The sequence below is a fragment of the Cynoglossus semilaevis genome, chromosome Z (genome assembly GCF_000523025.1).
Source record: "Cynoglossus semilaevis isolate Cse_v1.0 chromosome Z, Cse_v1.0, whole genome shotgun sequence".
In the NCBI taxonomy this organism is placed as follows: domain Eukaryota; kingdom Metazoa; phylum Chordata; class Actinopteri; order Pleuronectiformes; family Cynoglossidae; genus Cynoglossus; species Cynoglossus semilaevis.
In genome coordinates, this window is record NC_024328.1 from 5513103 (window position 1) to 5528020 (window position 14918).

Genomic DNA, 14918 nt, shown 5'->3' on the forward strand with positions numbered 1-14918 from the left:
CACAGAAGGGACAACAACATGTGGGCAGACTGTTTAGTCTCGATTCCCTCAGTGCTGTGACTCTTTATTTCTCTCAGACATGAAAAATGGAACTGGACTCAACTCACTGTGTCCGCCTTTCTTATTGAACTCAACTCTAAATGACAATTTTACAGGGTAATCCCCCAGTAAGAGGCCCTGCTGGTATAGACTGCAGGTAATGAAGAATGATATGAGGCTGTAAGAATTAACTTGATACCAATAAGTCATCGCTTGTTAAACCAAACATAACTAATACATCAATAAGATTCACACTGATGGAAATGCACCGTGTACTGGTCAATGACTCGTTTCCAGCTGAAGGCGTTAAGTTGCTGCTCCAACGTCACTTCCTGCGCTTGTCGACACTAGAATAATTCAACAGACTTTTTATTAGTCATCTACATTTTTTTCTTGTACTGTAATGAATGACAATATTCATTCGAATGTAAAATTAATGACACAACCTATAACAGTGGTTCTCAAACGTTTTCTACTCTGTACCACCAGAGAAAACCTTGATCTCTCTGAGTTCCACCATGATGACCAACATTAGAATATAGCAGCGTAGGCCTTCACTGTTAGCTTCCACCACAGAGGAGAGAGGTTTAGAAAGATGTTTATGTTTAAATGTTGTATTAATTGTGCATGGTATGTTTCAGATTTATTCAATTGAAAATGGATATGTGAAAATATGAATTTTCCCCGCGTACCACTAGAGAGCCTCGCATACCACCAGTTTGAGAACCACTGACCTATAACATTTAAATAATTTAAAGATCCAGGAGTGGCAGAAAAGTACATTTTGTGAAGGTGGTGAACATAATGTATAAGGCCAGGCCAGACGTTAGTTAAATGTATGGCGTCTGAGTGACAGATGGGTTTAATCTAGGGGTGGGATTACATCATTGATGGCTATGAGCCTTTTTTTTTTTTTTTTTGCTATGGTAATGGTGGAAAAAAAAACAGATGAGATCAGCCAGGAGGCTACGTGAGCATGATGTTTGCAGATGACATTGTAATCTGTATTGGGGGCTATCAACAGTGTTTATTTTTACTTTATTTATTAATACATACACAGCTTTTTATGTGGGCCACACAGATCTACAGAGTTTTGTTTTTTTTTTTGTTTCATATTGAGCTGCCTAGATCATAAAAAATGTAACATACTTGTGCAGCTGTTTTTTTATTATTATTATTTTAAATGCTTAACTGCAGCAGCACAGCCCCTGGTCAAGAACTGAGATTACAAGCAAGTCATTAATCAGCTTGGACACATAAATACACCACTTGCAACCCCTGCTTTTCTTAGCTAATACATCTCCTCGAGCATTTCATCTCACCACTGTCGTTGTTGCTACTACAGTTCCTTGTAAAACCCATTATGGAGAAAATAGAATTAAAGGGAAGTATGTAGGTGAGACAGGGCACTCAAAGAGCTAATTGTAATAACCTGACATGAGTGAGTAATTTAGCTGCCTAAACCTAAGCATGCAGATCTGGTAGAAGTACTTTAGAGATAAGAATTAGGCTGGAGGCCATTACAAAGCAAGACATTAAGACAGAAAATCTAAATCCATCATTAACAGGAGTGGAGTGGTTTATTAATGTTTCTGTGTCGCTTCTACTGTCATCACAGTATAGCTTTTAGAGGACAAGCATTTCAACGAATTCACTCTCATGAGCTGTTAAGAAAAATCCCAAAACAGTTTAAATACCATTTAACTTTAGTTTAGTTTTTCTGACAGCGGTCAATACAATTGTTTTCTTGTGTGAAATTGAAGGTAAGCATTTAATAAACTACTTTCTTTGTTCTGTATCCCCCTAAATCTGCACCATTGACTATTAAACATTTATTATTACTCATCGACTCTTTGACGCACCAGTTGGTTCAGTAATTACTGAAAACAACTTGTCCATGCAGCAAAGGCTTTGTGGACAAAATTAAGTGGTTTTAAACTAATTCCTGATTAAATGTCATGTTCTGGATACACATGAGAGACACTGAAAATTAGGACTACGTCCTAATCCTGATGTAGAAAAGTCTTTGCTTCTGGGCCGACGCACTTGAAGTGACAGATTTCGGAGCCAACATGTTCTGCTAACATGCACTGACATTTTACAGTTGTGTAAACCCTGGCTCCCACAGTCAAGTTCCTGACTGTTCCTCCTTTGCAACTATGATGAACAACATCGTCATCACACCCTGCCGGTCATGAATACTGAGAAAAGGCGGTATGTTATTTGAAGGGACATAAATAATAACCAATAACCACCCACCCACATAGGACGTGGACAATGACAAGAGCAGATAAAACAGGCAGTACCCGTAGTAATGCATTTCAAATCCAGTATTACTAACTTTTACAACCAGGGAATTTCCTCCAGCCGTAAAGCTCCATCTCAAATGTTTGACCATTATTTTCAGTCTCTCAACACAAGGTCAACCCATTCTAAGGTGCCTGTTTAGCTCACTCTCCAGCACAGTCTCAGTTTATACATACAAATCCACCATATGCATCAGCATAATGTACTTTTGCCACTTTAACTTGTGCCATAATATACTACAGCAGCGGTCCCCATCCTTTTTTTTATACCAAGGACCGGTATCAGCCATTACTGTGGACAGGTAGTACTGCGTCATCTTTGAAGAATCGCTAAATTTTCAAAATAAAACATCTTTTGGACTTTATTCTGATAGCATCAGAGTGTGAATGACCTATTGTTTTGAGACATTTCTATATTATATTTTAAAGAAAAAATGTTACTTTTTTTTAACTTTGTCCTACAGTGGCCAAGTACCAAATGACCTACAGACCGGCACCAGTCCCCGGACCGTAGAATGGGGAACCCTGTACTATAGTTCAATAACAACAAAGGGAACTAGAAGAAAGTTCAACTGTTAAGATAAACCAACAAAACAGACACACAGAGATTGAGGGAAGAAGCAAATTTAGGTTCTGACCCACTTTTTTAAGCTGTTTCAGGAGAAAGAAAAATAGTTTACGAGTGATACAAAGAGCTACTCAGCCACCTGGAAACAGAATTAGCGGCACCTGGCATTTGAGTCATTCAGAGAAAGAGGTTACATCATGAAAAAGGTGCTGCAACAAAATCCACCCAGGAGCTGAGGGTGGGAGGCAATCATCCAGACTTGGTTCTTATCAAAGACGTGACAATAGATTGCCTCTTATTCTCATCTGTTCTGCCGTATTATTCTGGATCTGAAAGACCTGCTGGTGTTGGAACATTTACATGACAGAAAGGAGAGCGTGCTGCTGTCACGTAAAAGGTCAGGGGTGAGGACTGCATTAGTATCCAGAGCAGAAGATCTGCAATGTGATGCTGCATGTTTAGCAACAAACACTTAGGGGTTCCTGCAGAATTCTGTCCGTACCCTGATGTCCCTGGGTCTTTAGCCTTCTTTCCTCACATATTCTTTCACCATTTCCCTTATTTCATGGCTGCATCCCTCCTCTCTATGCCTTCCTGTATGTTATACAGTAACACCCCACCACCACCACCACCACCACCCATTCTATTCTGATTTTTCCTTCCTTGGTTTCCATCGGCTACCAGATCTTGTTTTTACATTCCTCTCACACTGACTTTCTCCTCCATTCTTCCTTACTTCCTTTTTACCAAATTCCATAAGCTTGTTCTACTACTGTAAAGCTCTCAAAAGAAGAAACAAAAACATAAGGAGTTAAGAAGCCAAGAGAAACCAAATGACTGTTTTCCTCATTTCCCCAAGCCTGTACAGCTGACTTCCTCTCAGCACCAGGCTCCACCATGAGCATTACAATTAGCTGCTTCTCTCTGGGCTCTGTGACATTTTGTTGCCATGTAATAGTGAGTAAAAAGCCATTAAGCAGGTAATCAAATGATGCGTCCATGGGGAGCTGGTTCTGAGGACATGGGCAGATCTTCAGACTGAAAGTGTCTTGTTTGTTTGTTTTTTGTACCTTGGGTTTGATAAACTTTATTTCCTGAGGGACAGAGAAAGTGTCGTATTTAATTCTCTAAAGGGCTTATCTGTCAAATGGCATTTCCAAGCAATAAGAGATTAAATAAATAAATAAAACCATCACACACTTAAAGTTCAGACCTGACAAGCACAAAAACATCAGACTGGAGAAATTGATATGGATTCAGGGATTTTCTTGTCTTCCTTTTTATTGTTTTTATATTTATATTTGTTGTTTCAGTTCCAGACAAATCATATTTCCTCTTTTCAAAACCTAGACTGAGTGACTGTCTCAAAAACTTAAAGTAATTTTTTTGGCTTTGTGTGTGTATTCTTGTTCAGAAGGACAGCTTACTAACACAGCACTTTCTATGACCTATTATTATTATTTTTGAAGAATATTAAAATTATGAGACCTTTTATCTGTTCTACCAGAACCAAGGATAGACTCGTGTGGATGAAGGTTATAAATTCTTTTTTTTTTCTAAATACCTTTAAATCAATCAATAAGTCCAAATGTGGGCTTTATAACACTGCTGATGATAAAAAAACATATTAACACCAGAGTGACATCAGTGGTGAGTCCTGACTAAGTGTCATCATTGTCAGTCATCACATACCAACCCCAATGACATCATCAACCATGAAACAAAATATTCTTTAATAATGCTTTTGAAGTCAGTGTATAGCAAAAATACAGTATTCATACCACATATGTTTAGGTCTGTTTTTTTCTTTTTCTGAATGTATGTGTGCGTCAAGAGGGATTTGGGTTTTTTTTTCAAAGCAGATTACATTTTACTAAACACTACAATTTGGTGGGGCGCCTGGGTGGCAGAGAGGAAAACCACAGCGACATGACTGAAGGAAAGATCTGAAAGTCTGAAATTTGTAGAAAAAAAAAGAAGATACATGCACTACATCAACAGTATTGAGATAGCAGTGAAAACATATAAATATAACTGCAGGAACCTGAATATAAAAATCCAGACACTTAAATGGAATCAGGGCTGCATATGCAAGTTAGTGGCAAAGCAGCAGACAGAGTAAAGAGAGTGTGGTGAGGTTAGCTGAGTCGAACAGCAGAGGTTGAGAGACTTCAACAAGAAAACGCAATTTTGAAAGGGAAATGTAAACAAAAACTGAAAAGAAGTCTTGACTAATTCTTCTAAATAGAATACAATAGGACTGTAAACAATATTTATATAAAAAGTACAAAATTATAACACAACGTTATTGTATTATACATTTCTAAATCAAAGCATTAAGCTATTGCTAAGTAAGGTTAGGTATTATAGCTATTAGCTATTTAGTTTACTAACCTCAACTATTTCTGGGGTAACTAAAAAAAACTATTTGTTTAAATTATAAAATATTTTGTAAAGTGTGCCATTTATGTGTAAAGTTAAGGTATGCTAATACATTATGACATTTATCTTCTTCTATCTGGACTTATCTCTGTCTAATGTTTGTAGCATTTTAAGCTATATTTGTCTAAAATAAAGCTACTCTAGTATATTTAAGCTAAGGTTTAGCTCTCTATACGCTTGTTTTTAGCTACTTCTGGCCTACAATGTTGTTATTGTTTGACTCCTATTGTTTTGTTTTAATTTCTTGATAAATTTGTATTTCTATTTTTCTTCTTTCTTGTCACAATATATTGACAGATTTGTCCGTCTATGACATTGTCCTTCTATGGTGTATGTGTGTGTATGTGTGTGTGTGCATGGTCACTCTCCCTCTGTCGTGGCCTCCACATGCATATGCCTCTGTGCTTAGCCACAAAGACCTTCCCCAGGAAAAAAAGAAAATTCTAAAGTGCTGTCACTCATTTCACAGATTTTCCAGACAAATAATTTCAGGTTTGTGCTCCACCAGCGCCAGCCCTCCGTCCCGTCCCGCTCTCTCCGACCTGTAATTACATGCCATTCACTTGATTTGTTCATTAGTTCAAGCCTCCGCTCAGCAGAGAAGAATCGGAACCCTCTCATTAGTGGTTCATGACTCTGCTCTCCCTGTGGTGAGCAATACAGCGGTAGTGGAAAACAATGGTGGAGCAGAGAGGAACAGGGGAGAGTGGTGAGGAGACCTGGTTTTAACCCAGAGGAACATTGGAAAAGATGGAGAGCAGACGCAAATGTCATAACATTAGTGGATCCTCTTAGTACTAAATTGTAAAGATCAACACAATGAATATACTGAAAACCAAATTCTAAAAATGTCTTAACATGTTTCTGATATTAAAACTGTAAATCTCTTGAAAGTATAATTTTTATCTTACTACTTTTGGAGAATTAAGATTAGGTGTTGGATAAAAGGGCCTATCAATTTAGTTCCATGATGCTGACCCTTGGAGTGTTGCTGTGTCTTGTGTTAGCAGTATGAGCAGCATACCAGCAAAGACAAACACATAGTAACAACAACATGGAGTACTACAGAGAGTCAGCTGTATGGCAGTATTTCAATCTTGCAACACCAGCTATTTCACGGCTAATTGCAAATCACAAAAAAAATCAAAAAAAAAAAAAAAAATCAAGCACTTCTAATAGCAACATGCTAAAGAGCCAGGGCTCCTTTAATAAAATAACAGACGGTACTAAGAAAATAAACAAAGCCATTAACCATAAACCATGGTACGTAGCTCAAGAAACATTTTCCGTTGATGCCTTGTTTGCTACAAATAACGATCAAACATGGAAATTGGGACAGAAATCAGCAAAAACATGACTGGAAGAAAGGAGTCGCCTTAGTGTGAGAAACAGTACTAGCCACTCTCCACTTCTCCTACTCCTATTATTTTGTCTCATGTGTTCTGTCCAAAAATTTAAACTATCTCTATTGGGGCTGTCAGAATTAACATGTTATTTGTGCTAATTAACTTATGGAGATTGGCCATATTAAACGTTTAATTCGTTTTAACGCATGGGCAGAATGGCGTGCACTGTCTACCCAATTAATCCACACTCCACAACCTATTATTGCTGTAACACACAGTTGATAAACATGTTGTTATTTACACACTACAGGAAAGAGTTTTTGATGAACAAACCACCTTGAAAATATCATCTCAACACCAGCGTGTGTTTGAGGAGGTTACAGCTTCAGGTGAGACGCATGGCTTCCATCAACCAAAAATTTGGTTTTATTGCTTAAGTCTGCTTAAAAAAGCAGTCTGTGACTACTCTGGCAGTTGAAAGCACTTTTTACTCTTGCACACAAAAAAGTAAATGTCATGCATTGTTATTCTTTCTTAAAGTCACTTCAAGAATAATATAAACTGCAGACATTTTTGTTCAATCATGTAAATCAACGCTAAGCTGTTACTTGACAGGAAACAATTTTCATTTAGTACCTTGTTCTAGTCACCAAGCATTTTACTTTGACACTTGTTGCACTGACAATGTTTCATAATTACTAGTTCTGAGAATAACATATTGGACTGAAGAATACTTGGGTGTTTGTATATTTTTGTAAAACACTGAAATCCAAATCTGCTAAAAAAAACAATAATGTATAAAACCCACCAATTTTAAGAGATACATTTTGAGTTATATTTCTAGATACAGTACTAGTGGCGCTTTGGCCCAGAGGTAATGTCTCTGTCATTGGTGTGGAACCCCAGGGTTCACCTCCTGGGCAAGATCAAATCCCAGTTAGGGCAGTTGGAACCTTGTGGACTCACCACCTGCAGGAAGGTTCAGAGGGGCTGGTACGATGCAGTGTGATTTGGGTGTCGGGCGTGGAGACTGCTGCCCCCGCAACCCGGTACTGGATGAGTGAATAAAAATGGATGGATGGATGGATGGACTTTTAGATATTTGTCTTGATGCATATAAATATTTCAATCATTTTGGATTAATCTCAGATAAAAACAGATGTGAAACACATACATCTGCCTGCTGTTAATTTTCTGTCAGCAGGNNNTTTATCTTGATGAATAATGATTAATCAATTCAGGCTAATTCCACAGCTACCTTTTCATTAATCACATAACACATTCTAATTTTGACAGCCCTAGTCTTTATTTAATGCCAAACAGACAATGCTTTATTATACAGATTGATCTGAAAGTAACTTCTTCCTGCTAATATTAATATGAGATGAAACTAAAGAGATCAGATGGTTTCCGTTTGTCAAAGTGATTCTCCTTTACATCAAAACCTCACAAAGCACAAATACAGAAGAGATCTTGAAATAAGAGTGAAACTGTGATTTTTACTGCAACAACACAGGTCAGGATGTCACTGCTGACCAGGATCTGTGACCCAAACAAACCTCTTTCTACCAGGGCTCATTATCTACTCAGTGCTCTGTGAAAAACAAGGTTTTGTCATCTATATAATAACTGACTTTTTCATGTCAGTGTCAAAGAACAAATGAAGACGGTCATTTGAAGGGCTTGGCTTAAAAGTGTTTTGTCAAGTGTCATCAGCATCTCTGCCAATTAACAGTGGAGTAAACATAAAGACCTGCTGAAGAATCATGATGTCCTCTTCTCTAAAGATCTGTGAAAGCAGAAGACACGTCCGTCCCTCGCTGCAGAACCTAGTTGTCTCGCAGGTCCCCAGAAACTGGTGCTGCCAGAGATTAAGCACTGTAACTTGAGTGATAGCGCAGCCGTTTGTTTCAAACATGTCAGCGGAACAGTCGGGTGGAGACAGAGGCACCAGATAGAGGAACAGAACAGATGAGGAGTTGACGTAGAAAGTGTTTTGACCCTTCAATCATGTCTGTGAAGCTGAAACCTGCTGTAACATAAATATTCTATCACTTTTTTTTCTACCTGTATCTCAGCTCAGATACAACGTTGTAAATAATTCTACACACAGAAATAAGCGCACAGACACGGTCTATAAAACAATACTCTATATTTTCTTATTTAGGCCTTTGATGAAAGGTCATTTGATGAGGTAAAGCTTTCTTGGGTGATTAAATAACTTTTCTTTCTCCCCTCTTCTTCGTGTGTTTCCTGACACTGGCTGTGAAACCTGACAGATCAGACGTGGGCTAATATGTGTCTGTTCCTCCGAGAGTCTCTGCTCTCCTTGCTGCTGTGGGCAGCCAAACCTTGGCTGTCAGCATTGACGGAGTGCTCCAGAAGTGTGGAGTCGTAACGTGGTATGATTGATGATTTAACCCACTCACACAGGATGTGGATGCCGGCGCACACTGCTGTGATTTAATCCCCACTCCTTCATTTACACGTCCAGACGCAGCAGATGGACGACTCAACAATAATGCCTTTCTTTCCCCTCAGGGCATTGTGGCTGCAAGTGTCAAGAGCTCTATTAGTTACCAGCTCCACAGGCAGGACTTGCATCATAAATTAGAGCTGATTCATAACACAAATGACTAAATTAGAGCTGGAAGGTGAAATACATCATCAGCATCACAAACATTGACCGTTTATATATTTGAAACAGCAAATGCCAAGGTGAGGGTAAACCTAAGGTGAGAGATTTTTTTATATATATTTTAGCCTTTATGCATGGCTTTTACATGTCATTTATGTTAGTTCACAAAAACTCTCCATCTATTTGCTCTTGTCTGGCCCATCCAGTCAAATGTTAGGACCCGTTGGGTGGTCTGCGAATCAAAGGTTTTGCCCATGGTTGGATAGGACAAATTCACACTTAAAAAATAAAAATAATAATACAAGAATAAATAAAATAATAATGATATAACTAAAAAATAATTTAAGTTTTATTAAAAATGAATGAATGCATAGTCAAATGGAAATAAGGCAACATCAGTGCAGAAGACTGAAGAAAGCTTTTCGTGTATGACAAGACTGACACCTGGTGGACACAAGTCCTAATACTCTTTTCCAGTTTTCAATCCAACTGACAAATGAATCTCTTGTTCTGTGTTGGTACATTAAACATTTGACTGTGTTTCAAAAGTTTGCCAGAAAATGCTCAGATTTAAAACAGAAGACAAAACACTTGTCAGACGCCTCCCAGTGTTCAAAACACGGGAATCTCATCACTTCTGTCTTGTATGTACTATGTTTTTTCACCACTGCTGCAGTAAAACATTCTCTGTGTTTGTAAGGAACAACCACAAGGTGTTCTGTCACTGCACAATTACCTTTGTGCAGAACAAAAAAACCTGAAGATACACAAGCATGGTGACCAATGACCATCAATACTCCTTCACCACCGTGTCGTCCATCTCTGTGAATAGACCAATAGGAGCATGGCCTCCATGGTAAATCATGAAATCAATGTGTTTCTATCGGGGGGGGGGGGGTTGGTCCATACTGATCTGTGAGTGTCTGACTAATGTGAAATCTATGTCAGGTTAGTCTACAATGTCTGGACAAGATCAAAGACAGGAACCACCATTGATCTGCAGCCAGCAGGTCTGAAAACATGTGAGAAACTAAGACTGGTCAGAATTAAGACAGATCACCTGACTCAGCAGACGAAGAAGACAATGGCACGACCTAATCCACTGAACAAGGACAATACAGAACTTTTATCACATAAAGTTTTTATTACCAAGTCTCAGCATACCTCCACGTAAAAACAAAACAAAAAGATTTGGAACTTCCGCAGTCTAAAGATGTGGTCCAGACTATCAACAGACTTGTCAGTGATTTGGAATGGGGAAACACCTGGACTTGGTGGATCTCTACTTCTCTCTGCGTCTTAATCTCTGCAGTAGCAGCCCTGAGATGTGGCAGCCAATGAAAACAACTGTTACTTTCTTTTTGGTAGTTAAGATTTGCCAATACAATAATAATAATAATAATAATAATAATAATAATAATAATAATAATAATAATAATAATAATAATAATAATAATCTGAATGTAGAAAGTCCTGGTTCGATTCCCAGAGGAACCACATGCTGATGATTGTTAATCCTCAATTGTAAGTGTTTGCTAAATGTGTAAATATAAATGTAATAATACATTATTATTATTGCTGTTATTATTATACTTATTATTATTATTATTATTATTATTATTATTATTATTATTATTATTATTATTATTATTATTATTATTATTATTATTATTATTATTATTATTATAAGCACAAAATCAAAAAACAAATCAACCATTCCCCCCACTGCTCCATTAACTACTGAAAACACTTTTCTTTCTTTTTTTTTAACTGTAATATTGTTTTGTCTGACCAAGAGGTTTCCAGGTAGTTCCAGAACTTTTTTACACATTCTCTTTGCAGGGACACACTCACTTACCTTTGGCCATTTTGGATTCAGCTCGCAGGCCTTCTCAGCATCCTTCAAGGCCGCCTCAGCTTGACCCATTTTCAGAAGAGCCGCTGACCGTTTGCTATAAAGGATGCAGTTCTGTGGGTCAGCCTGCAGGGCATCGCTGTAGAGAAGCAGTGCTGTCTGGAAGTCGCCACGCTGACACGCCTCGTTGCTCTGCTGTACTTTCTCCATAAACTCCACTTTACCAAGACCACATCGAGCACCATGATTTCCAAAGACAGAATAAACAGGTCTGTCCTCAGTCCAGGAGCCAAGGATGGACACCTAGAGAGACAATTTTAAAAGAATGTGTCAAACAGGAATTTTAAATGTTACATTACTACAAACAGCAGTTGTTGTTGATCTACTATTTCCTCCCTCAGTGAGTTCAAATGTGTGGCTTCACTGTTTCAAATACTTTAACTCAGGGACAGAAACTGACCACCATGGGGGCAGTTCCAGTGTCCCTGTGAGTCACAGTTATTCACGATTCAAGACTTAGTGAAAAAAGCAGAAAGCTAAAGTGCAAACTTAGTTACCAAGTAAAAAAAAATTAATCATGTCTTCTGCTGCCTGGGATCCCTGACCTGGTTCTCTGGAAGTAATTACCAGACCTTCTCCCAGAATTCAGTCTAAGGGAAGTGGAGAGAGAAAGAGAGAGAGAGAGAGAGAGAGAGAGAGAGAGAGCTACACAAAACACCAGACTTTGCTGAGTCACAAATACTCTGCAAGGCTGTGGGCCAGAAATACTGATTGATAGATTGTGGTTCCAAAGAACACAGGGAAAAGGGAAATTTTTATTTTTAAACTGATTAACATGCCTATAAACATACCTCGTGGTAATATATTTAAAAAATAGACAGATAGGTGCTTGGAGTTAGTTTTCAAGTTAGGTTTCAAACAATCACAGACAAGAACGGTTTGATTGGCTCAGTGAGACAGATGATCGATCACAGAGTGGTGTGTAATCTGCTACGGCACACTGACAGAGTGGAGGCAGGTTAAGAAGGCAGCAGTGGGCAGGAAGGGTGGAGAGGGAGATAATAAGAGCCTGGAGACAAATACAGAGCAGAGAAACTGCAGCACAAAGAGTTGCAGAGTTTAGTTCTGCTGCCCACAGGCTAACAGAGTCTGGATTGGGCCCTGGATGATATTAACTTTTCCATCAACTGTATAGTAAACTATCCTATTTTAGAAAGAAAAATGGCCAGCATTTGATTTTACCATGAAAACTTTTGGTAAACTAAATTAAACTTAGTTCAGTGTTTATGGTCTTCAACACCAAGTTAGGGCTGGTCAATATGGACTAAAATCCATATCTTAATATTTTTCAGCTGAATGGCATTTCTTGAAATATATATCGATCAATTTTCTGTGATTTAATAGGGGTTTCCCATACAGCATTGTATCATATTAGATTTTTTTTAGTTTAAGCCACATGTCACACAGTAACAAAAATGTGACACAGCGACATCACAAGTAAGACAACGTCTAGAAAGGAGAAGAAAAAGGGAATTTTTGTAAAACATTTTTGTTTCTGTTTGGTTATACACCACATCCCTGCTCTATTTTTGTATATCATAAGTAAATAAAGTAAAGAAATCGTGTAGATTAGGTGTATGAATGTGTTCTGAAAAGTCTGTAGCTGATTCTGGGTGTTTATGATTATACAGATTCAACCTTTATTTAATCATGCCTGTGTTGGTTCAAGGACACTGAATAATACAGAAATATCTGAATTCTAAGATAAAAAAAAACATGAAAAACAAGATACAAGCTGTGGTTCACCTCCTCAACACCGGAGACAGACAGACAGAGCTGACAAGTGGAGGCAGATGTGAGCAGAAGTGAGCAGCAGTCAACACCTGTGGGTTCACAAAGCTGCTGCAGGTTTAGCCACAAGTCTGACACAGGAGACAGAGCTTGGATCAAAACTCAATCGACCAGAGGATCAGGTGTAGTCTGGAAACCACAGTCCAAAGCTAACCTTTAATCTAATCTGTGACAAACACTGGGTTTATTTTTCTTCTTTCACAATGGTAATGATTAAACACGCAAGCAAGTTGTGCAGCACTTGTAATTCATTTTAAAGGTATTAAATAGATGAACGCAAGGTGGACTTCTCTGTCTGCAGAGGTCAAGTAGTTCAAGTGTATATACAGTATGTATTTATAAATCCAATATTTTAGTGGGCTATCGAAAGTGACAATTAATAAAAATGTTGAGACTTCACAAATCCTAGATGTATAAGCCGATAACGCTAATATCAAAGTCAAATTTAAGACAGGCTATGTCCTAAAACAATGCACAGTCACTTGCTATGTTATTTTAATTTCATTTAAACTACAGAGAGAAGGCTAGCTGTGTCTGACGGCGTTAATATTAATAATTCAGCCTGTGACTTGCTGGTATTTACACGTGTCACGGTGTGAGTTTTTAGATTTGTAAACATGCCTTGTCGTCAGTGGTTACCTGATGACTGACACAATGCGCGCACACGCACGCGTGCGCGATAAACAGAGGAAGAGTTCGCGGGACTGGAAAATCGATACAGCAGCTTTTACGAGGTTTTCTCAGAAATAGACAGGAGTTTTAGGGTTTTCTCTCGGGTCTAAAGACAGAAATATTTCTCTAGGAGAAGGAGAACTCTGTAGGAGCACAAAAATAAAACAAACGAGGAGCTTTAATTGTTTTTACCTTTTCTTTCAGATCTTCTGTTTTCTTCATTCTGTCTGCTCATCTCCTCCTCACTCTTCTTCGTTCTTGCCTCCTTCACTCTTTAGCCACTTTTCTCTTTTGCCGTTGGTGCTTTTTAATGAGTCGCAGCTAAATCCACGCTGTAGCTGAGAAGAAAGTGCAGGAAAACAGCTGCACAATCTGCGGAGGCTGCAGCGGTGTGTGGGTGTGTGAGTGTTCGAGGGGAACTTTTCTCAGGGTTAGTGCGCCATGTTGTCAAATCTTTTCCTTTTTTCCCTTTTCTTTTCTTTCTTTTTTTTTTTTTTTTTTTTTTTCTCGCAGGACTCTAGAGAGGTCAGAAAAGGAGACGTCCGTGAATGCATCACCAAATGTTCTACTGTAATTATTTTGTGTTTTTTTTTTATGAAGAAACTGATTAAAACCATTAAAATGAACGTTAACCGTGATGGCCAGTCACGGTATAAAATTCGTTAGTGAAATCCGATTTTTTTTCAAGCAACGAGTAACGTAAATGGAAACTTTTCTTTAAAAAACAAAACGCTATAATTAGATTACTTTTACTATCCCGCCACCAGGCTGCGTGGCTCCGTGAATCGTTTCTGGGAGAGCTTTAATGATAATCAACATAACGATGTGACGTCAAAGGTAACAAGTGCGTAGATCAACAAGGCAGAACATGTAGAGGTTATCCTTCATTTTAATGCAGTCAATAATATGAACGCCTTTAGCCTTGCTTTTACTTATAGATGAAGTCCATGGTTGTATCTCTTGGTTTTCCGCACCTTAGCATTGTGGATGCTAATGTTTAGTCTCTGTTGGTCATCCAATGCTAAACCGATCCTTGAATTTCCAGAATTTTTTTAAGAAATTTGGCTTTGAATGTGCGTGGCTGATCTTTCATGTCTGCTGAGGCTTCTTTTTCAAATGTTTCAGGTCACAATATCCCGAGTTAGTCCAGACGTTGATCACACGATGAGACTAAAAAGCGAGGAGAGCAGTAAAGGCGGTT

General features: G+C 38.3%; 1 protein-coding gene across 1 annotated transcript in view; it reads right to left on the reverse strand.

Annotated features, from left to right (window-relative positions):
* Positions 1 to 14372, reverse strand: part of LOC103397709 (tetratricopeptide repeat protein 28) — a 189299-nt gene extending 174927 nt beyond the window's left edge. The window contains 2 exon segments of the mRNA XM_017043164.2: positions 11198 to 11497; positions 13910 to 14372. Of these exon segments, the coding sequence (XP_016898653.2) occupies positions 11198 to 11497; positions 13910 to 13939 (330 nt within the window). The 5' untranslated portion in view covers positions 13940 to 14372.
* Positions 14373 to 14918: the final 546 nt, after the last annotated feature.